This window comes from Pyrgilauda ruficollis, unplaced genomic scaffold, assembly GCF_017590135.1.
Source record: "Pyrgilauda ruficollis isolate IOZ18807 unplaced genomic scaffold, ASM1759013v1 scaffold15, whole genome shotgun sequence".
NCBI lineage: Eukaryota > Metazoa > Chordata > Aves > Passeriformes > Passeridae > Pyrgilauda > Pyrgilauda ruficollis.
In genome coordinates this window covers 4,269,705-4,294,193 of record NW_024513654.1, presented here as the reverse complement: position 1 = coordinate 4,294,193, position 24,489 = coordinate 4,269,705, and the positions used below count along the sequence as shown (strand labels likewise).

The 24,489-nt window shown below is 41.6% G+C and overlaps 1 protein-coding gene across 7 annotated transcripts in view; it reads left to right on the top strand.

The window, feature by feature from the left end:
- Positions 1 to 24,489, top strand: part of TACC2 (transforming acidic coiled-coil containing protein 2) — a 127,905-nt gene that overhangs the window by 84,845 nt on the left and 18,571 nt on the right. For 3 of the 7 annotated variants that reach the window (XM_041461569.1, XM_041461567.1, XM_041461564.1), the window contains 8 exons: positions 4,624 to 4,793; positions 11,239 to 12,541; positions 17,062 to 17,122; positions 18,214 to 18,421; positions 22,154 to 22,215; positions 23,046 to 23,161; positions 23,933 to 24,113; positions 24,227 to 24,367. In XM_041461569.1, the coding sequence (XP_041317503.1) occupies positions 4,624 to 4,793; positions 11,239 to 12,541; positions 17,062 to 17,122; positions 18,214 to 18,421; positions 22,154 to 22,215; positions 23,046 to 23,161; positions 23,933 to 24,113; positions 24,227 to 24,367 (2,242 nt within the window). The remainder of the gene's footprint in view (positions 1 to 4,623; positions 4,794 to 11,238; positions 12,542 to 17,061; positions 17,123 to 18,213; positions 18,422 to 22,153; positions 22,216 to 23,045; positions 23,162 to 23,932; positions 24,114 to 24,226; positions 24,368 to 24,489) is intronic. The other 4 variants (XM_041461568.1, XM_041461566.1, XM_041461565.1 and 1 more) reach the window with 3 other exon arrangements.

Genomic DNA, 24,489 nt, shown 5'->3' with positions numbered 1-24,489 from the left:
TCAATAAAATACAGAAAAAAAACAATTGGTGAACAGAGTTTTTTGAGTAGCAGGGTGAAGGTTGCGTTTATGGAGTGCTGGCACGGCATCAGTGATACTGCTGACAGGTAGGAGAGACCTCAATTAATCCAGGACACATTCTGCTAATTAGGGAGATAAACCATACTTTTTTCCTAAGAGCAAAATTTGCAAGGAAATGTACAAATTGAAATAGAGTCTGTTCACCTTAGCTTTAATGGAGCAGATCCCCCTGAAGCCAGTCTTCTTGTTAGCTGTGAATCCACAGCCCTGGCTGATGGAGAGCAGCTCCTTTGGCTCCATCTCCCTCTCCTCACTCCAAATACAGGCAGTACTTCTCAGTAATGCAGCTCCAACTCCTGGCTTCAGAAATTCATAGTATCACCCCCCATTTCCTCTCCAGGTTGTTCATATTGCACATCAATAGATCAGTACTCCATAAAGTAGTCAGGCGTGTTTGTTTGTCTTTTTTCCTGAAGTAGGGTATACACTAAATAAAAATTCTGTATGGATTTAGCATTAAATGAAGTAACCCTACAAAAGCCCGTGGAGTTCCCTTGGCACATCCCACTTCCAGTTTTGCTCCCTTGAGCACCTCTATAGGAGGTGATGCTGCTGAGCTCAGTCCTCATGTCAAAGTCCTGCTTTTAAGTTTCTTTTAAATTCTCTTTCCCTGCCATGGAATGAGAGCAGGGAGCAGGGTGGTGCTGGCTGTGCTGCTGCAGTGTCAATATTGGAGGAACCCAAGGCAGATGGCAGCGTTCCCACCACGGCCCAAGGCCACAGCTCTGTTAAAAGCCACTTTTTAATGAATTGAGTTTTCTGGTGGCAACTGGGGTGACCTCACTCACTTCAGGGGCTGTGTCTGCCTGGCAAGGGCAGGCAGGGAGGAGAGGCAGGGGAATGAAGAAATCTCATTCTTGCTTTCCAGCTGCACTGACAAAAAGGCAATTTTTCCTTCTGAAATTGGGGAGGATTTAAATTGTAAGAACCTATGGTTTATAAAAAAAAGGTAATGTAACTTATGAGGCTGGGTTTCCACACAGCCAGAGGTGAGGAAGGGAGGTCAACCCTGTTCCTGCCTTCAGTATTTCCTCCAGAGATTTATGTGACAGGCTGGGCAAGAGCTCGGACTTCCCAGATGAGAATGGGAGTGCTCAGGCTCCACAAATTGATGCCAGATTTGGCTGGTCTAGTCTAATTCTTGGATTTCCCTTTTCTCCCCTGCTGTGGCACCCCATCTGTATGTGTTAGATTTACTGTTTACTGGTGTCTTTCAAGAAGGAACATGAAAGAGACAGACTGAAAGAATGTTTTGTGACTTCTACAATTTTTTCACCTGTTACCTACAAAATCCAAAGGATACAGATGGAAAGATATGTATGACATGTTATGAAGGTAAGCTCCCACTCATTTCCCTGGCTCCTTCGTGTAGTTCCCACTTCATCACTGCCCCACAAACAAGTCCTGCAGGTTCACACTCTGCTTCATCCTTGGCTGGAGCTTCAGAATCACATTCTAGAAGGTACAAGACTTTTCCTTTGCTGAGAACCTGCCCACAGCTGGACCTGTGGTGGCTGCTCCTTGTGCAGCTTTGAATTGGAGCTGACTCCCAGGGTGTATCACAATTTGGCAATCTTGTTTTGCACCAGGAACTGCTCAGTATCAACATTATTTCTTTTTGTTCCATGTATTCCCTGAGTTTCTCAGAGAAAAGGCATTGTGAATTGAACTGGCTGAAATACATAATTTCCTTCTCACAGAAAATCCCGTTGTTCTGGGAAATTCCTTTCTTACCATTTGAACGCAGAACTGTGGTCTTAAAAAAAATACCTCATGTAAGAGAGATCATCTGTATTTTCACTAAGGAAAACTGAACACAAGATTTAATATTTCCAGGATGCATGTTGACTTTGGAGCATAGTACTGGAATGTGCTTCCAGGCTTTATGCCCTTGCCCAGATCCCAGGCCATGATAAAGAAGGTTTTTCTGGTATTAAGCTTCCCTTCATGTTTCTTTGTTAAATAGAATTTTCTTTGTGAGCACAACTGCTTCTCATAACAAGCACATCAGGATTTGAGTTATGGTTAAGACAGTTCTTACTTGATTGTACTAGCTGAAAATCAGGAGTGTTGCATCAGAATCTTTTGGGAATTATTAAATATTGGCAAAACAAAGCCATTTTCTGGAGCTCAGGCACCTCAACTCTTTGTCCATGGACTCAAGAAGTTTTCCAAAGTGGAAACTCATGCAGTGAAGAAAAAAGAGCAAGTATTTCTATTTACTTCAAATGGTTTTGCCCAATTCATCCAAGGAAGAGACCAAGTAAACAAAGGGACCTCCTTTAAAAAGTAGATAAACAGGCATCAATTCTTTCCATAATTTAACTAAGGAAGACAGAACTGCTCCATCAAGGCAGTTTAACAAATCCTCCTTTGAGCAGGATATGAAAATAGAGCTTTTTCCATTCCAGTTTCTGTATATGTTACAAGTGCTGTGCAGACAGTTTGGGAAAAAGGAGTCTAAACATTATTGTTTGAGCATTACAGAGCTAGACTTTGAGTTCAAATTGTAAAGGATGAAACATTAATTAAGTGCAGCACAATGAAAACTACATGAAAGCCTGGGAGATATGAATTACTTCTCATTTTGTTGGTTTAGATGCTAACTTCCTGGGTTTATTTTTATGACACTGGGAAAATATCACACAACTCTGTTTCTCTTTGATTCTTCAACTTTAAAGTTTCCTGAACCAGCTCCGTCTAGGGAGGAGAAAGCTTATTTGTTGTTGTTGTTGAATACCTATTGTGAAGCTTTATTTATAGAAGCCCTTTGTTTGCAGCTGTTCTTTAAGCTTAAAATATGTAGAACTTAAACCATGGTGCATCTTTGGAGGGACATGATTTGAAATGATGCAGTGTGCCTGTTCCAGTGTGACTGTTCTGTGGCCTGAGGAATGAGGATGGTTAAAGAAGTGGCACAAAGGGTTTTTGAGGAGCTGCAACAGCAGATATAATGGAAAGCCAGACACAGTGGCTTTGAGCTGTGTAAGTTTGGGGAGGGAAAAAAGAAATCTCCAAACACCCAAAGTTATAACCTGGTAGAGCTCCTTTTGCTTCAGGAGTAGGATGAGCCAGGATTTGGTTGGGACAGGATCATGATGTGCATCCTAATGGAGTGGGAGCTCTTCTGGGATTCTACAGAGAAGAGGGAGAGGGAAAATTGGGACCACTGTGCTCCTTGAGGTGCCAGAAGTGACACTGGGGTCTATTCTTCCCCAACTCTCCTAAGGTTTTATGCTGTGATAGATTTAGGCAAATGAATTTAAATCCTGTATCTGTACTTCTCCTGACATGGAGCTGCTTAAAATAATCACAAGTCTCAGGAAACCAAACAGAGTCTGGCAGCTCAGAGTTATCTTCTAACTCAAGCAAAATGAGAGGAGTCCTTGATTTGGGCTGGCCTGTGGAGTGCTTCTGGGGGATGAAATGGCTTCTTATTTTATGGCAACACAGAACCACTGGGAAGAGGCAAATCAGTCCTGTCCTTCAGCAAACTGCTGTGTTCAATTTACTTCATTACAGGCCAACAGTCCAAAACTGCATCTGACCAACAGAAATGCTCATTGAATGTGTATTGAACATATGTTCAGTGCATATTGAATATGACACCATTGTTACTGCATTCCTTGCTCCCAAACAAGGATGAAGTGTTTATCATTTGGGCTCAGTTTAAGAAGTATGATCTATAGTTTCCAGACCTAGAAGGACAGTTTCTTATGGCTGTACACCTCTAAGAGCAAGTGGTGTTTCCTTGAATGGTTTAGATTGTCACTTAATGTTTATGTTACTCATAATTTTGTAGAGTTGCTCCCTTTCAAGCTTATGTTTCATTTGAGTCACTCCATTTTGGGTGCTGCTGTCTCATTCCTGGGCTGGCACCAACCCATGGTGGTCCCTGTGTTTTTGTGTCCCTGTGAACCCATGGTGCCACAAAAGGATTATTGGTAATACCAGGATTCCATGCATTTTATAGGCTGTCTTACCTTGTGTCACAAGGTCTGTTTGAAAAGGGCTCTGGTAAAATTCTGCTGAAAATAGAATGTAGTATTTCCATGGGAGGAGGATGCACAGGAGTTGGCTGCACCTCAGATACCTTCATGTCTGCTCTCTCCCATGAGGGCACACAAAGAAATTTGGTGCTGTTTTAGATGTTTGAGTTTTTTAATTGAAGGTAGGCAATTCTCTTCAGAAGAGTCTTTTTATTTGTATTTTTTTAGTTAATTTAGGTGTGCTTGTGCAAAGGAGTAGCACAGGGGCATTGGTCTGAGCCACCCTCACACAGCAAAGCAGGATGGATTCATTTCCAAGTGTGTGTTCACTTCTGTAACACAAATGACATAAATACTTGTCTAGGGAGAAAACCACAGCCATGACATCCTGCTCTGGAAGCCATACTGGAATGTCAGATCTCCTTTGGGAAACACAGAGGTAGCCTGAGAGCTGAGGTCTGTGCCACCAGCTCAGGAAGCCGGCGCTGCCAAGCCTGACCTGCAAACGTGAACCCTCACTGTGCTCACCAGTCTCTGCTTTGATTTTCCCTAGGAGCTCTGACTCTGAAGAAGCGTTTGAGACCCCGGAGTCCACTACACCTGTCAAGGCACCACCTTCACCTCCACAGCCTCCCCCTGAAGCAGCAGCAGCAGCAGCAGCAGTAGTTGTTGCAGACGTAGCAGAGCAAGAAATAAAACCTCAGCTGCCTGTGGAAGATACAGGTAATGAGTGGGACATGTTACTAGGGGAGGTGAATATGCAGGGAGCTGTTTCTCTAAGCACTGGCAAGGAATTAATGCTAATAGATTGGCTTCTGGAATATTAATTACCCATGCAGAGAGGAAAAAACCCTGTTGCCTCCTGGAATAAAGTAATGGAGAATCTGTCCATAACATTTGAAAAATATTAAGGAAAAGAGGAGCTCTCTAGAAAAAAACTTTTTTCCTTTTGAACCAAGCTTCTTTTTCTAGGATCTTTACAGAGTCAGATGAGTAGAAAAAAGAAATGTGGGTTGCAGATGCAGGTACCTGTGCGAGCACTGTTAACCATGACAATTAACAAAATGCCATTTTCAAATGTGGTGAAAAAGCCCATTAGAACAACAGAAATACTGATTTTATAGGAGGAACATGGGGCTATGTATGTTTGTATGGTGTACATATGTGAAAATTGGTACATACTGGGAAACGAAAATCTTTAGAATTGTGTTTAAAACCCAAAGAAATTCTTTCCCCCAAAAAGTGTTCTTTGTTCTCCAGATTGAGTAATGGAATATGAGGGAGTAGAAAGCATGCTATTAGCCCAAAATAGCTTTGTTTGGGCTGTCAGATGACAGCTCAACAGCTTGAGACTGAATTCCCCATTATGCTGTCTTTTTTTTTCCATCTGAAAGTCAAGTCATCTTGATCACCTGGCTAAATTGTATGCAGATAATATTTCTCCCAGCAATCTAAAGCTTACTTGTATTGTGTTTGAAAAGTTGTACCATCCCACCAAAGGTCTCAAGCCACCTACAGCATTTCTGGGAGTTACTCATTAAGAAATGCTGTTTAGAATCTTGATTTATGATAGAGTTATAAGAAGCTTCAAGCTTGATTTTCTACAAACTGATTTCACAAAAAAAAAAAAAAAAGTAAATACTGAGGCACCCTGATGCCTTTTCCTTTCTGCTGTTAGAGTTCCCTCATCACTGCAGCAAAAGTTACTCATTCTGCATCTTCTTTCCTTTTTTTAAATCTTTGGCAATCCAGTGATTACAAAATAAGTGCTCAGAGAACAAAAGAACACACATGCTGAACAGGGTTGAAGTGTGCTTTTAATTACTGCAGTAGATTATCTTCAAGCCCTTGGTTACACATGTGCTTCCCTGGCACATGTGATTCTTGTCTCCTTCCATCCCAGTTCCCCCCCTCCTTTTTTTTCAGATCTTTCTGCAGAAAAGTGGGAAACTGAATATAGCTATTCACAGCCAGTGTGAACTTTATTGAAGGCCTTGGATGGCAGAGGGGAAACCACTTCATTTGCAAATCAAATTGTCCATGGGAGGCAAGTTACAGCAAAGGGACAGAGATCTGTTCAGTGATCCAAAATGATGCAAAGCACAGTTATACAACAGGGGAATTTATTGGAGGGGAAGAAGATATGTAATGCAGAAAAAATCCAAATGTAGGAGGGCAGCACAAAGCATCCATTTGTTTTGGAAATCTTTAAAAGAAATAAATAATAGTATGACTATAGTTTAGGTGTTTAGAAATGAGAAAAGTTAAACATTTTGTATTGTATAAACCATTTGAGTGTCTTGTAGTTTATTTATTTCATAAGTTATGCATGTGGCTGCACACAAAGAGAATGAGTCCCTTCCTCAGGGCTCAGGGGCATTGAAGCAGAGTTCCTGGATGGCACCATACAGCTGAAAACCCAGGTTTCACTGGAGGAAGAGTGAGGAATACGGGCAGCTGGAGAGCCTGGCACAGGGAGAGGCAGCAGTGTCCTGCTGGGCTCCTGGTTCAGCAGCCACATGGCTTTGTCTTCACATGGGTTGGGTGAAGGAGGGAGCACAGAAAGTGTTTGTAGGATTCTTTCATCTATAGCTGACAATAATTACTTATGCAGATGGCTGCAGTTGTGTTGCATGATATCATTATCCAGCAGCTGGACCCCACTGTGGAAAGGCAAGAGGAGAGTTTTTAATTAGGTTGACTTCAGTGGTCGTTTAGGAAATATGATGAAAGTGAACTAAGCTGGACTGGTGCTGGGTTTGTGCCAGCTCCTGGTGGGGTAAAACCTGCTGCATGGCTCTGGTCCATCAGCAGCAGAGCAGAGGAGGGGAGTCAGTCTGAGGGCAAGTCTGCAGGGGAAGAGGAGCAGCAGAGCAAGCGTGGAAACTACCCCTGAGCCCCAGGAAGTGCCACCAGTGAGCCCTTCCATTCCTCCCTAAATAATTCTGGGAATCATGGGTTATAATCTCGAGGCAAATTGGAGTGTTTGAGGTTGCAGTTATTATTGTCATTATTTAAAATTATTGTTACTTGCCTCCTCAGCTTCCCATAGCAGTGTCCTCTTGTTTCATCCATCTGAGCACCAGAATGTGCCCAAGCCCATTCTCCCAAATACTCTGGTTTTGGCCGGGAATTCCTGCTTAGGAAATTCCTATCACCCCCAGTGCCTTCCCCAGATGATTGCTGAATTCAGATTGTATTCACAGGGGAGAGTGAAAGCTGGAGTCCCCTGTGTGCATTACAACCCAACAATCAGGATATGGGGCACCTATATTTGAGTTCTTCTGGTGCCAGGGAAATTCGAGGTCAGGCTTTCCCATAGAGACATTATGGTCCGGACAAAAACAAACTAAATTTTTGGTTTGAACAGCATTCTTCCTCAGTGTTTTTCCTCTTGAAGCCTGATATGGAAAATTTGAAAAGAAACTTTTGTATACAATGTTAGAATACATCTCAGAATAAATGACAAAAGTATTTTTACAGAACTTTAAACAAGTGGTACTAATTGATTTTCTGGCATCAAAGGGTTTCCATAACAAGAAGGAACTTGAAATAAACCGTGTATCAAAATTTCTAGTATAAGGCAATTCCAATTCCTATGTGCTTTTGGCATTTTTTCCTCATAGTAACTGGGTGCATGTTGTGTGCATTTTCCAGAGGTTTGCCTTTGTTTGCTTTTTCTCTAGAAAACAGAACTGATATTCAGTTTCTTCTCTATTTGCTTATTACATCTGTTTAAATGCTATTGCTAAGCCTGTCAGAAAAGTGTTTCATTTTGTTTCCAGCTCAGCAGTGTTAAGGCCTATTTTCAGTTTATTGGGATTACCTCTGCTTTAGAGATGCTTCAGCAAAGTAGCCCCTTGCTTGGCTACTTCTGTAAAAAAGCAACAGAAATTTGTTTTGTTTATTCATGCACACAGTGTTGCATTATCTTAATAATGCTCTCAGGCACAGGGTGGGATTCTTGGGTCTGTCCTCTGCAGGGCCAGGAGTTGGACTTCAGTCATCTTTGTGGGTCCCTTGGTGAAAATGCCAAGTGTTAAATATGTTATGTAACTCTGATACTTAGGTCTGATCACCTGCATATAAGTAGTCTGAGTTTTATGTTGTTGAGTTTGGGTTTGGGAATTTTTTTCATAGTTAATCCAGTCAAAATTTGGCTGAAATCAGAGGAATTTTCCCAGTGGAAGGAGCAGAACTTGGACCTTCTTTTTTAATTAATGCAGTTGGGGTTTTGAGGAGCTTGCCTGGTGATTTTATTGCAGTGTAAGTTCCCCAGCTATCCTCCATGTTCTTGGAGTGCTTTATAAAACTTAATATCTTCTTGTGGGCAGCTCTTACCAGTATAAATTTTGGGTGACTCAGTGCCAATAAAAGGCATAAACCTGATTTAAAATGTTGTGCTGGTCTCTCTCTAGGGCAAGTAAATCCTGCCTTAAATCCCATAGCTGGTGTCCTTGTATGTTCTTTTGTGCTCAAACTGCATTTTAATAAAATACTGTAGTGATACTGATTGGCTTAATTCTGTGTTGTAAAAGGACAAATGTCTCTGCTCTCTGAATAGGCTGTCAACGTCAGGAAAGTGTGGTCTTCATGACTTTGTAGTAATAAAGCCTTGAGTACCATTTATACCTCCTGCCCCAGCAATTCTGCTGCTACCAGGAGTGAGCCAGTCCTGTCGTAAAGCCAGAAGAGGCTGACAGCAGCATTTCTCTTCTGCCAAGAGCCGTGTTTGCTGAGACAGTTTCACATCTTGTTTCATAAAGAAACAATAAAGATATCGAGCAGCGCTCTGCAGAAATCCGTACTCTTGAGTAAAAAGGATTTGATGAGGAGGAAGTAGTGAAATAAGCAGTTACAGAAGATTAAAGCCTTGCAGTGTGTGGAGCACACAGAATTGAAATGCTGCTTTGTTGGGAGTAGCTGCAAAGCCTTGCACACTCCCTTTGCGTGATGCATCCCAAACCTCAGCCTCTTATTTACAGTCCAAGTCCTGCAGGGCAATGGTTTATTTTATTTTATTTTACTTTGTTTTAATGCATGTTTGTAACTACTTGGAACAAGGGCCTGGATGCTGTTGAGGGCTTTGACTTAGGCTGGAATGAAAACAGTGCATAACTGCAGATGATTCCTTGTTCAGATCCCGCTTTGATTTCATGCTGACCTACATTTGTACTCCACTGGCATCCCAGTGTTTATTGTGATGTATTCCCCTGAAGTGCCTTCCATTCTCCTTTCAGGGTGAAAGGGACAGATTAGGCTAATGCTGGAGAGCTGTGTCACTCTCTGAGTGCCCTTTAACAGGAGTCCCATCAGTGTCACCAAGTGATGTGTGTGTGCAGTGAGCACCAGCCTCATTAATGACCCCTCAGCCAGGCTGAAACCAAGCCCAAACCAGTGGGGATTAGGGAGAAAAATAAACTGTTCTGAAGTACTGCCATGCTATTAGCATTCATTTAGCAGAAAAACACATTAGAATATTATTTTAATTGATGTATCCTAGTGAACTTCCAGAGTCTTAAAAGAGAAACTGCGTAGCTGTCATCCCTTTGACAGTCTCTGGAAGTACATGGTGCCACTTTGGGAAATGTGTCCGATTCCCTTAAATCCTTTTCTGTGCTCTACACCCATAAATAATAATCCTTGCAGTCTCTGCAGACACACAATTTCTTCTGAAACAAAGGAAATCTTTTTTCCCCTTTTCTTAATCCATTCATAGCTTCTCACTAAAATAATAATTGATTGTCTGTATGGCTTTTATGAACAGTGTTAATGAATGTAGCAGGGCAAAATGAGAGTTATTCTGCAAAACATGTCAGGATTGGAATGAAAAGGATGAGCAGAAATGTCTCTGAAATCGTTTAGGGCTGAGCAAAACACTCATTTTTGTTTGACTGTTTTTCTTTATAATGGCATAATTAAAAAAAGATGACAATGTGAAGAAGGCTGTGTTGCTTCAACAGGAAACACGGGGGCATTTTGCTCCTCTGTGAGAGCTGTGAGCAGCTGGCTCAGCCCAGCCTGAGCTGGGAGCTGCAGAGAGCTGTCCCAGGTCTGGGGTACCCCACAGGGACACACAGGGACAGAGGTGGCCGTGCTACATTCAGGTCAGAGTAGTACAGTCACAGCAGGAGCAAGCCATATGCAGGATTTGTAAAACATTTGCATAATCAACTTAATGAGCTGGAAGGCAGCAAGGACCATCACCTTCATGCTTTTCTACCTCTGTCTTCTGATTTTTTGTTATGTTCTTTTTCTACTTTTCTTTTTCTGCTTTGTCCAATAGTTGTTTTATCTCAAATGAAGAGACTTCTATAAATCATTTTAGGATTCTATTCAATAAGAGAACCTTTAATTGCAGTGGAAAGCTGCTTGGATTAAGAGTTTTGACATAAATCCCTACAAAATTTTCTTTTCATCAAGTTAGAACTGCACTTGGAAAAACCCAGTTTAAATAATCAGTAGGGAGCTTCTAGCTTTTTAAAGGAAGACTTTTCAGCTGAAAATATTTGTGGTGATCTCTAAGTGACTTTTTTCTTTTTTACCTTTACCATAATTTATTTCATATTAAGTTCTCAATTATTCATGCCTTATTATAAACTTGTAATTATTGACTGCTTGGGGCAGATAGAGGAGCAGCATTGATGGGTTGTGGAGAGGAAACCATTTTCCTCAGGGTAAATTGTTAAAAATAGCACATGGGAAACAAAACTTGAGGTCAACATGTAGTTACTGAAGCACCAGTCAGTTTACAGGAGATTTACTTCACAAGAGCTCTGACACAATTGTGTGAACTCTTTATAGCAGTAGAAAATGGGAGATAAAAAGTGCTTTATGTGCAAGCTTTTCTGGTATTGGCAATATTTAGTGTATTGTGGTAATATCCATCTCTGTAAGTGATAGTTTAGAAGAGGTGCTTTAGAGGCTGTTCCAAATACATATTTTGTCTTTTTGTGAAACTTGCCTTGAATGCTGTTCTGGGGAGAACAGATCTATTTTTCCTCCTAATCTGGTTCATATATTGGAAAAGTCACTTCGGTTTACTTAGTCAATTAGTATGATTTTAATGCCTTTTACTTGCAGTAATATTAGATTATAATAAAACCTCCTAAGCCCCAGTTCTCAAAAGGTGTTTGAAGTGCACTGAGTTTTCTGTTTGCTCCCACAGGACTGTGTTCAGAAGCTGAGCCCGTAACCGATGTGTCACACAGTGAACCAGTTCAAGAGAGCCCCTTCCGTCCCCCCTGCCATTCTTTCTCCACTGTCTTCGACGAGGACAAGCCCATAGCCAGCAGTGGAACCTACAACTTGGACTTCGATAACATTGAGCTGGTCGATTCTCTCCATGCCTTAGGACCGAGCTCTGCAGAGCCCAAGAATCGTGACCCCAAATCAAATGTCCGGAGAAAATCCACGGATTCTGTCCCAGTTTCCAAATCCACGTTGTCTCGGTCTCTCAGCCTGCAGGCCAGTGATTTTGATGGAGCATCTTACCTTGGCAACAGTGAGACATTAGCACCATCAGCAGATGTGTACGGTACTGGTTCCAGCAGCGCTTCTAGTACCCTCAAGAGAACAAAAAAACCCAGACCAGCTTCCTTAAAAAAGAAGCAGTCGGCCAAAAAACCTCTGGATGCTCCACTGGTGAAGGAAACCCCACAAGAACCGCCTGAGCTTGGCCAAGCAGCTTGTGAGGACAAAGCACCTGAGGTGAAGGCTGACTCAGCAAAGCCCGAATGTACTGAACCTTCCAAAATCTCTGCTGAGAAAGAGGAGGCCCCGCCTGTGCCTGAAGGATCCGACCCTTCGGATCCGGACCGTTTCGAAGGGATTAGTGCATTTAGCTCCGGAGGCAGCAAGGTGCAGAACTCTCCCCCTGGCAGCAGGAAAACGCTGCCTCTAACAACGGCCCCCGAGGCTGTGGAGGTGACTCCGCCGGACACCGGGGGCCAGGAGGACCCTCCCGTCAAAGCGGTGAGGCTGGAGTTTGATTATTCTGAGGAGAAAGGCGGGAGTGAAGACCAGCAGGAGAGCACTCCCCCTCCCAAAAAAGCAGGGAAGAAGCCTGGTGCTAAAATGCCGCTACGGAGGCCAAAGACTAAAAAACCGGTGGAGAAGCTTGACAATGCTCCGACCACCCCGACCAAGTCGCCCACTGATCCAAATGAAATCCCCATCACTAAAGGCTCTTACACTTTTGATATCGACAAGTGGGACGATCCCAATTTTAACCCCTTCTCATCCAGTACAAAAATGCAGGAATCGCCCAAACTGCCTCAACAAACGTACAGCTTCGAGCCGGACATGTGTGAGGATGCCATTGACCCTTTCAAGTCTTCTTCTAAGATAGCCAGCTCGCCTTCCAAATCTCCCGCTTCCTTTGAGATACCAGCCAGTGCCAACGAAACGAACGGGACGGAAGGAGACAGCCTGAACAAACCTGCCAAGAAGAAGAAGACGCCACTAAAAACGTAAGTTAAAGGGCAGAGATGTTTCTAGAATAGAAGCAGCACATCCCTTAGCACAGTTACACAGGATTTACAGCTGAATGAAGAGAGGGAGGTGGCTTTGGGTGTTGGTGGCCACAATGGAGTCATGCTGAGCTGTTCCTGCTCTCAACCTGTTTCCTCAATAATTTGATATTTCAGAACTACCAAGCCACATTAGGCAACTGCATTTTTTAAGTCTTTTGGCTCAGCATAGTTCTGAACCTGGTTAAATTTTATGTACCCAGTTTTATCAGTTATGTACCCAATTTTCTGTGACCTCGTTCTGCGAAGTTGATGCTGTTTAAGATGATCAAAGTAATTACACCAGCACAACTATTGTGTGAATCATTGTTTTTGAGCGTGGGACGTGAAATAGTGACAGGGAAAGGCAGTGACAAATCTCATATTGCAAACAGCAGGAAGATGGTTTCATCCAGTGACTTATGGAATTTAAAAGAAAATTACCTGGAAACAGAAGAGTACAGTATTGAAATACATTTTTTTAATATATATGCACGACTAAGAAATGTCAAAAAATTCCTTTTTATGAAAGAGCTTACAATTGTGCAGAAAGTTTAAAATATTCAAAACTACTATCTGTTAGGGAAATATCCAGCTTTTAGACATGGGTGACAAATTCCAGGATAAATTTTCTATGTTGCTGTTAGATATTTGGTTAAAAACCTCTATGGCTGATTGCTAATTTGCATGTTGCTTTATCTGTTCAGATATGGTTATTTTGAGTTGGTGACCACTAAGTTTGTGTCCCATATAACTGAAATTGATCTCCTGTGTGTATACCTGGAAGAAAGTATCACAGTTCATGTTCCTTTATGGTTTAAATGTTCCAGCTGACTAATAAAAATGGAAGCAAAAATTTTAAGTGCCAATTTGAGATAAGAAGATAACGTGGTTAATGTAAAGCAGCACAAAAGCTGATGCAGGGTACAGGGTGAGGTGGAGATTATTCCGATTTTACTGAATAGCCTCCTGCCTTCTAAGCTTCTAATTCAAGTCCCTTCTCAGATTTGAGGAAGCTTGTGCCTCTGTTTTCTTTCTAGGGGCATTTCTGACTTATGTCTGGTTTAGACCACTGTATAGTTGAGTTGTTTTCTTTGGGAGAGAAGCCTGTTTTTTCTGGTGTTGCTACTTTTTGAGGTTTACCTGAAACTGAGTGGTAAATGACATTTTTCCAAGCCTGCAGTCCAAACTGATTTGGTCCAAACCAAGAAGATTTAAAAGTCCAACAGCAAGAGAGGAACAATTTGAATCTTACTGGGGATGTGCAGAGGGGAATTTTAATATCACCAGATCTTTAGGTTTTTGCAGCCAGCCAGCGTGTCCTTGTGTCTTCCAGTAGCTGGAGTTGACAGACCCCCAGAGTGGGCCTCTTGGGTTCTCCCATCTGCTTTGAATATCAGAAAGAATTCCAAAGTTATTAATTTAGGGGGAAAATGAGTTTACAGAGAGTTTGCTAAGCCACATTCGTCCTTGAGAAAATCCATCACAGGAAAACCCCATCTTGAAATCACAAAGTTCAGTGCTGGTGTTTATCACAGTGGGGAGGTGAAGCTCCCCCAGCTCAGGACTCACAAGTTCTTGGGTCAGGAGGGCTGCAGGAATTCCCAGCCCCTGCTTTCACTGCTTGTGTTGTGTGTTGCTCACTGCAGCCTTGTAACCTACTTTTGCAAGTGGTGTTTTTTTTTTTACAAAGATTAGACTCTGAATTTTAATAACCCATTGTAGCCTGCAGCTGTGGTATTTTCTAGAAGAAAATTACCTTCAGGCTTGAGAGGGGATGCCAGGGTAGACAGTGGCAGGAGGTTTTATTAGCCCTGTTGAGGGGTGCAGAAATCAAACCCTGTTTGAAAGTGAGTTCCTCATGTGGAAAGGCAGTGAGTTCCAGATCAGAGGTGAAGAAGCCAGGCATGAGTTTACACTTTTGCTGAGCTTGTACTACTTTGAATCTGAGCAATATGCTCAGTCTAATATGTGTTAAATCAATAAAAAGAAGCCATTTTTGTTCTTGAATGAAACTGCAGGAGTCTAAGCATTGACCTCCCTGTGAAAAGAAGAGGTTTCTACAAGAGATGTGAGCTCAACACAAACTGCTCTCTGCTCATCTCCCCGAGTGCTGAGCTGCTTGGAGACAGTCACATTGCTCAGGTGATGCTGAGCAAAGAGCAGCTGATGCCTCCCCAGAGCCAGCTCACAGTGATGAGTAAAAATAAGTGGTTTATAGAGATATTGCTTGTGCAGGCATTGCTCTGGAAGCCCTTGGATGGCTGGAGGCTGTTTGGAAATGGAAGGTGCCAGCTGTCATGAGCACTGCACGTGAGGAGAGATGAGCAGAAGCTGCCAAACTTAGAAGTAAATGAAAAATTCTCTTAGTCTGAGCTGTTTGGCAAGGTTTGGTTTTGCTTTGGGGGTAACCAGTTTGCTCTGTCAGAACACCAGGTTAGGTTTTGGAGAGAGCCAAACCAGCAGAGATTTAAAGAAATGTCATTTTCTATCCTGACCTGGGTAAATGGTTTGAAATGGTCAAGTGGCTTTTTCTGTGCTGTCACAACACATCAGCAAACATGACAAAACCTGGAATAACTGTGTCCTCTCCTTAAGCTTAGCTGCCATTCAAGGACAGTTTTGCATGTCATATAATAACAAATACTGTGTTTTGAAAAGCAAGCAGGTGGCCTCCATCAGGGAAGGCAAGGACAGTTAGTGTGTTGAAAGGAACTTAACTTGAAGGTGTCAGCTTTGAAAAATGTATTTTGTAAGATGAAAGCATTTTAAAAGTATAGCATTAAACTAGAAAGCATTGAAGGACTTGATGAATATTTTTATTTTCTGCTTGTGTATTTCACAATAAAAAGTAGGGGTTAAGATTATACAGGTAGAAAATCTGCATGATCAGATTGCCTTAACACATTAACAGAGTATTTGTAGGTTAATCTTTTTTGTCAGTTCCTTCTGTCTGTCTCTCTTTTCTTTGTCTTATTTGTCTTAGGATGGTAGAAGATGTGATGTCTGTATGTTCTCTGTTGTAAGTAATTCTAAGCTAACAATTCAAATTTCCTCTTTGATTTGTGGGCTTTTTAATTGTACTTATTTATTTTGCAGCATGATCAGTTATTATTCAGCATGAAGCTTTTATGTTAATGATTTCACTTCACTTGCACATATGAAAGCTATTTTAAGTAAGATGCTTGACTGTGATTGAGCTTGCCTCATTATCTGTTGCCTATCAAAGCAGATTCTCATTAAACCTATAAAAATGTTGTATCCTTGAGCTAAAATATGGAAGTTTTATTTCTACCACTGCACAACATTGTACAATCAATTCTTTGTAAATACTGCATAAAATGCTTGTCTTTCTTGAAGGAAAAAATTCTCCTAATTAATTCTGTCATTATAACTGGATAATTAATGGCATTGAACACACCAGTATTCAGCTGCCCAATTTATTTTCCCCTCTAGATGTGGTATTGATTTACCCTCTGCCCATTGAAACCCACCATTAGAATTTCTGGTGTCAGCCTTGCCATCATTGATCTGGGGTGAGCTGGTGGGCTCAGTAATTTTTGCCACTGCATCTCTGTTCAAACATAAAGTCTTTTTCAGTGAGTTTGCTGTGGTATTTTTCTCCCTTTTGTAACTGGTAACATCAATGATTTTTAATAACTCTGGCAATGTGCATCAAGAGAATAGACAGATAATTAGTTTATTCCTGGTTAGGAAATAATTTTAGCCAATTGTGAATAAAGGCAACATTCATAATTATATACCATCATGACATAATTTAGGTTCTTCATTCCTTTTGCTTGATTGAAACCTGTGGGATTTTGGAGGGCTACAGTGTCCGTGCTCCCAGTCTGCACTGTGAGGTGTCAGGGGAACTGGAAGCAGAATTGCCATATTTCTTGTTGTATTTGTTTTTAAAAAGGTCTGTTGTGCCCATTTGTAATGACACAGCTCATTCTGGCATCTGGGGAACAGCATCTGCCTCAGATGGTTTTATATAGTTCATCTAAAGCAAACCAGGTTTTTTCTTCCTGTTTTTTGGGGTCATTGTAGCCTAAGTTTATCACAGTTTTAATTCTCAGGTGAAGGTGTGGGTTAGACCTAATTTTGGGATGTGAAACTGAAGCAGACAGAAGCTGAATCATTTCCACAGGGCCCTGGAGGGTGCCTGTGGTGGAGCAGGGATTTGAATTGCAGCTGAATTTGAATTGCAGTCTGCTCTGTGAATGTGTCAGGAGCTAGCATGAAAAATATGGCAATCCTGCTGCTCTCAGCTTTGGAGGGGTGGAGGCCTGTTCCAAGTGCATGACAAAAATATGTACCCATGGCATGTTTCTCTGTGGTGCTGCTTCCTAATGGATGGGATTTTAATGCAGAAGGGCTTACAGAGGTTGCATTGTCTGTGGCTGTCTCTTGCTAAGTGTGAAATGACCTGATTCTTGCTGCTGTTACCATATTAACAGTTTGAACTTTATTTTCAGTGATACATTTAGGGTGAAAAAATCACCAAAAAGATCCCCACTATCAGATCCTCCTTCTCAGGTAAAGTGCTGCCTTATTTTGATGCATGTAATTCATGTCCTTGAAGGGGTAAAAAGAAGGAAATTTTATTAATTTAATTTGAATTGTATGTAATTAAACATACAATTAAATTGTATGTTTAATAACAGAAGATATTTTTGCTGTAGACCTGTACTTTCAATAATAAAGGAGATTTGTGTAAAGAATATATGCACATGTCCAAGTATAGCACATTGGGCTATTACCATAAAGCATTAACCTTTTGTCCTCCAAAAGTGTGTACACAATTTATACTAGTTCTAGTATTTTCTCTGGGAATTCCAGCTAGAATATTAGTTAATGTGCTTTGGAAAGCCCTGTGTTAAGATGGAGCAAGGATATGAGTAAATATCTTCAGTATGAAAAACAAGACTATCACTATCCACCCTGGAATTTTTAGATTAGGAAGTAAGAAACTAAATGCACCAAATTGGTGGGCTGGAAGGGAAATAGAAATAAACCAAGTGGGCTGATCTACCAGGAGCATGTGCTTGGATAGTTTGATTCCGTGTTGCAAACTGCTGGCAGGTGGTTTTCTTGGAAGAGAAGTTAACAAAAGCTGCTCTTCCACAAAGGCCTGACTGCTTTGATGTGGCACAGCTCCTTCCGTGCTGCTGCTCCTCTTCCTGTTATCCATCCTGCCCTTTTATTTGTGCTGCTTGACAGTGTAGAAGTGAAGAGAGGGGAAAGGGTTCATGACCTCATGGCCCTACAAGGGTTTGCCCTATGAGGGAAGCTTGAAAAGTCAGTTTTGGTAGTCAGAGACTTCAGTGATGGGTGATGTGTGCCGCTTGTGTCAAGTGCCTAACAGATTTTAACAGCTCTGGATCCTCTTTCTTCCCTGTTATCAAAGCAGCTTTGCAATGCAAGTGTTTATCATCAAAGAGCTTAGTTTTACTGGGAAAACTTGCTGCTGGTAGAGTTAGTATTTTCCATTAAGTATTTTATACAGCACTGCAGCAGAGATTATGGAATTAAAGAGATGGCTCTGGCGGTGCAAGGGAATTCAGAGATGGAGCTGTTCCATGTGTCAGTGAAAGATAATGGTATTAACTGGCTCCTGTTTGCTGCAGGATCCTACTCCACTGCCAACCCCAGAAACACCTCCCGTCATCTCCACGGTGGTTCACGCCACGGATGAGGAGAAGCTGGCGTCCTCCGTGACGGGGCAGAAGTGGACCTGCATGACTGTGGACCTGAACACGGACAAGCAGGACTACCCACAGCCCTCTGACCTGTCCACCTTCGTCAACGAGACCAAGTTCAGCTCTCCCACAGAGGGTACTGCTCCAGCCAGGGGGGCTTGCTGAGAGAGAGGGTTTGGTTTGGCCAAGGATGTTGGCCTGTGCTCTGCTGAATGCAGAGAACCCTAAAAATGGTGCTCTCTGGGCCATTCTGGGGAGCTGAATGTAAGACCCCAACAGTCCAGCCTTGAGTTTTCAGGAAAGAAAAGATGCTTAAAGGGAAATGAGAGGGCCCTTCAGAGAAAGGCTTTTGCTTCCTTTGTGTGATTAATTGTTCTTCTCTGTGAGCAGTATGTTCTCTCAGTGCCTTCACAGGAGAATGGGGTCTGATACTGCTCTAGAGTCACTGAACTACTGATTCTGCCTGAGCCTGTTCTTTAACCTGCATGGGAAAAGGTCCCATGTTAAAATTCTGCTCAAATTTTCTGTATTGCATTAATACCCATACCGTGCCATCTCTTTTCCAGCTTCCTGGGCTCCAAGTATTTTCATGCATAAAAGTGTTCAGGATATCCCCTCTATAAGATAGTTACCATTCATATTTCCAGATAAAATTCCCTACTAGATCAACTATGAAAGTTTTTCCTGCCATCCTTTCCTATGAGCAGCTGGGAGCTAAAGCTGGAAGTTTCTGTTTAGAGAACTGTCATTCCAGGTCTGTGAAATGTGGAAGAGACAGAATTAAGAAAATTTGTGTGTGGCCTTCCTTGGGGCTACCAGAGGGAATTCTGCTTTGCAACATCTGCTCCAAAGGCAGATGTTCAGCTTTGTGGGTGGGAAGCATGTTTGAGTTTAACTTGGCTTAAACTTTTTCTTCTTGATTAGAATTCATTTTTTCCCCCCAGCCTTTCAGTCCCTGTCCCAGTCTACCATTAAATCTACTTTATGCCATTTTAGGCTGGGTCTAAATTTATGCCTGATTAAAAACTTTTAGGTCAAGGTGTTTGACATCAAAAAGCAACAACAGTCACAGTGCTTTTGTTGATATGCACATGCTTGTGTGCCCTGGGCTTTTCTGAAATCTGTTGAGTGTTCTAAACAGATAAATATTTCAGTCTGGATGAATTCATGTGTCTTTATTGTCAAATCATAAAGTTTAGACATTGACTTCCCTGTATTTGTATTTTAAAAAATAAGTTAAAAACCACTTTTTAGAAAATAAGCCCCCCTAAATCTTGGAAGATGGAAACTTTATGAAAGAAAATGGAACAAAAGAATAGTGAGAGACACTCTGAAACAATCATTTTAGCTTTCAAAGTGGGTAGAAGAAAGTGAGCAAAGCTCCTAATTAAATGGTAATTGTCTTGTCTCATGTGTGCTGCATGGTACAGTTGGAGTTTCAGATTACACACTCATTATAATCAACAATGCTTATGCTTTTCACATCTCTTAAAAATAATAATTTTTTCTCCTTGACAGTCTTGCTCCTGCAGCTTTGAGAAATTTCTGAGTAATTTGAGGGCCGTTTCTCAGTGTAGATATTTTTACCTCTCCCAGACACCCAGGTTACCCTGTAACCTAACACTGCTTCTGTAGGGATACAGCCCCTGAGCCAGCCAGTGCACCCAGCCCTCATCTGCTTCAGGCACTGCCTGTAGCTGCTGCCATTTTCCTGTTGCACAGACCCGAAATAAGCTGTAATTATTAGCAGAAAATTCTGATGTAATCTTGCAGCTATTTGTAGGAGGAGTTGGAGGACATCACTTAGTAAGTCTGTTGTACGTGTTTATAAAAGATAATTATCTTGCTTCATGGGGTATCCTGGGCTTTTCTGATTTTGAATGTGCAGAGATAACTAGAGCCTAAGGTTTTGGAGGGGAGATGGTGTCTGAGAGGAGAGGAGAGAGAGGAATTGTGCTGGAGCCTCCTGAGAGCAGTCAGATGAAACAAACTGCGTTTAGCCAGCCGCGTTATTCCTTTTGTTTCTACTTGGACTACTTCCATCTGTGTCCTGCCTTTTTTTTTTTTTTTTTTTTTTTAATTGCCAGCAGTGAAGTGCAATGTGTGTTGTCCCAGCACTCAGTTTGGATTGGGATTGCAGAGCTGCTGGCAGTGCTGCAGGCAGGTGGAGGATCCCTGTGGCTGTGCCAGCAGAGGACAGTGCCGGAACGTCTGCTGCTCCGGAGGCTGCCTGGAAACTCAGGGCTTGCTCTCCGGAGCATAAAGCTGCTCCATAAATACTCCTGATGCACCTCACTGGGCTGTCTGTGCATGAATGGGATACAGAGAGGCAGTTTCTAAACACTTGCTGCTGTTACCTGGGATTTCAGGCTTTCTCCTGCAGTTCAGCTCCTTGCAGGGGGTTTGAGTTCATCCTTCCAGTTTGGGTTTTGCTTTCACTGGGAAGAAAAGTGAATGAGAAAGGCTGTTGCTGGTATCTGACACCAGGAGGTTGTCCATCTTGCCTGGCTCCCTATTACCATTAAAAACATATGGTGCTAGGAATTTCAATGTGAGGAGCCTGCTATTACAGCTCTCTCTTCACTTACAAGTTTTACTGCGAATATCCCCAAGCAGGACTGAGGGTTTGTGGCTCCTCCTCTTCAGTGGCTGTTTGACAAAATACATAGCTTGTCTTACAGTCCTTGTGCAGTGCTTTTTATTACTAAAAAAAAAAAAAAAAAAAAAAAAAAAAAAAAAAAAAAAAGGCATTGTAAAATCACATTGAACCCTCTAAAACTTTCTTAATCAACAAATCAGGCTAGAGATTCTCTTCAGGGTTGTTTGGTTTTAAACATCAAACATTTTAATGGTGGTTATCGTCTTCCTAATGCAAGTCCTGGTTTTCAAAAGCTGCCCAAATCTAGAAGGATTTTAGCACATGATTTTATCATAATGCAAATGCTAGTGTGCATTTCCTTAGGATTTATTTGTAGTAGTAATCAAATTATGCAAGTGGTTTATTGGATTAAGTCATGAAAACAGAACAAAGTACAGTATTTGGACAAATTAATTATGCTTTTAATTTTAAATTAAGTTGTCATTGTAGGAAGTTTGCTTTTATTTGAGTGCAGGAAGGTATAATCTCTTTTCCTACATCTCTCTGATTCTGTATCAACTACTGGGTGACCATGAACTGGGGAGAAATGTTGGTTATTCCCCCCAGTGTAATTGGAATATTAGGAGCAGAGAAGCAATAAAGATTTGCATTTTTATTAAATTTTAGACTTAGGGTTCTTTGTAAATCTTCCTGCCTTAGACTCTTTCTCTGAAAACAAAATGTGAGAACAGCCCAGTAAGGTGGGCTGGTGCCTCACCCCTGGTTCATGAGCATTCAGGTATTTTTGGTACCTTTTTCTTCAGTGATAGCCCAGTAGTTGTTCTGGATTAAGAGTGTGATAAACATGAAAAAGCAGAAATTAATTTTTCTCAACAGCTGTTAAAATATGCTTTAAAGAAATTGGCATCAGCATTGCCATTTATTGAAAAAATGTGTTTTCTGTGATAAGATAACATGATAGGGGAAAGTTGTCTGTACTCTGAAATTACTCTGAAACCTTCTTAATATTCTGGTCTCTGGGGCAGATTAAAATGCTGAATTTTTTGCTGGCAAGCTGATTGACCTGAAATGTGTCAGGTTCATTGTTGAAAATGAATGAATATTAACTCACCTTTTACTTTCTCTCTGTAAAATCTATTTTTAATATGTCATTGGAAAGTATTGAGCAGAGTGGGAGTGGCCCTTGTCAATGAGAAGAGCTCTCATTTACTTCTGAAAAAAATCACGTCACGGCATGTATTAACACCTCTTTTTTTGTTTCTGTTGCAGAATTGGAATATGGCAACTCATATGAAATAGAATATATGGAGAAAATAGGCTCCTCTGTGCCTGTAAGTTCTCACCTCCATTTCCATTCATTTGCATTGCCCTGTCAGAATATACTATCCTGGTGATGCCCTCAGCCTCACCACCCTTTAAATTAATTATAACGTGCCTGCAGCAGATTTGCAAAACCAGTTCCTTGAAATTGGCATAACTAGGGTAAATTGCCTGTGCTTTGTTGTCCTGTGTCCTGTAAAGCTTGTTGCATTTCATTATTTTATTTCTAAGCTAGCATCACAGTAGTTCTCTCTGGAGATTCAAAGCCAATCAGCATTTCCAGCAGTGCTGTCTACACCAACTGCTGGACTCCTAAAGAAACTGGGAGTAAAAGTTTGAAGAAACTGGGAGTAAAAGTTTGAAGAAGCTGGAGGGAATCAGGAGAGAAACAGAATTAGCGTGAAGCCTGGAGTGCAGCACTGTACATTAAAACTTGTTTCACCTTCTTTTTAATCATGGGATTTGATTGCCTGACTGGATCCAATGAGGGGATATCCACTGGGGATGTTAGGAAAATCACTCAGGTGGTGCTTAAACCAATGAGAATATTCAGTGGATATTTTAGTAACACATTCAGCCAAGGGATGCCTCCTGCCTGACAGAACCAGAAATCTGATTAACCCCAAATTGGGAGAAGAAGAGCCACTACAAAGAGTGAACTGTTTAGGTTTTGTCCTTTAATGGTTTCTTCCTGGGAGGATCCATCTCAGTATCAGCATTACAACCCTGTATTATTAGTTTTCTGTCAACTCATTTGCTCACTAAAGGCTTCAGTGACCTGAATTAGCTTTAATGGAGAATGGTTGAATTGCTTAATGAGTTTCTCTTTCCCCGTGGCCAGCAGGATGACAGCACCCCGAAGAAGCAGTCCTTGTACCTAATGTTTGATGCCCAGCAGGAGAGCCCAGTGAAATCACCTCCCATCAGATTGTCTGACTCCACAACCCCCTGCTCAGGGTAGGTCACTGTGAGCAGTGCAGAGCCTGTCAGGGGAGTGGGTTACCCTCAGAGCACGTACACAGGAACTTCTTCCTCTCTCTGCCTCTGTGCTGCCAAGTTATTTGTTTAAAAATAGATCCCCATCTGTGTACACATATGATAGAGAACAGAGGGCAAAGAGACACAGGATGGAATAAGTTTCAGGATGGAATAAGGGCATGTATTTCTCCTTCACGTTCTAACTAAATAGTCACAGTGGCAACTGTTCTACTGGGTTGTGGCCTCCTACTTAAAGCTTTTTTCCTCAGATACCTCCTACTTAAAGCTTTTTCACATTAATCTAGAAATCTGTTAATTGCAGTTTTTCACTTGGTTTTCCCTGGATACATTTTCTGAACAAGGGCTCTTGTTCATAAGACCAGGATGTGGGAGTTTGTTTACTTCCAATAATTTTGCTTGTTAAGGACATCTGTTCTTGTTAGTAAGAGTTGTGTTTTGGGAGAGAGGTAGGTCACAGTGAGAAAGGGGTAAAAAGGCAAGTGAAAAATACTGAAGAAATGTGACATTTCTGATGGAACTTGTTTTATTTTGATGTCTCCAGTGCATTGTTCTGAAAGGATATTGCAAAGTGTTACGAGATACAATGATGTAAATTTGAGTTGAAACAACGTGTGTCTAAATATATTTTTATATATACACATACACATGAAAGTGATGAAGAGGACTTGCTCGGCTGTTACCAGAAGCAGAATTGTGAAGCCTGAAAACATGTACACAATCTTTTTCCAGGTCAAGTTTTGAAGACCCTGAAGCCCAGCAGTCGTCTGGCATGAAAATACCACACCCAGCTTCCCGAGTCCTCGCTGCCAGCCAGGAGGCACATTTACAGTCCCCTGACAAGGCCAAGCAGAAGGACCTGGAGCCCATGACTCTAGGAACAACTCCAGAGGCTATTGAAATCGTGAGTCCTGTATGATAAGAGTTTGGGAATCATTTTCCTCCAGAAATTTTGCCTTTGGCTTTTGGGCCGAATAACTTGGGCAAAGTCTCTCTTGCTTATTCAGCCTCCTCTTTACCCTTCAGACATCTCCTGAAGACTCCTTCGTCTCTGCTGATGCTCTTCTCAATAGGATATCTAAGAAAGCCTCAATATGTGATCAGCCTGAATATCTAGATCCTGACCTAGCAGAAAAGAACCCCCCAGTATTTGCTCAGAAACTTCAGGTTTGTAGCAGAAATATAAATGTCACTTTTCTTTCTGTTTGTCCATACACAGGCAAAGGAATGCTTTGTCTCATCTGAGAGGGGTGGAGGGAGGATTGGAGGGGATGTGGAAAAGAATTAAA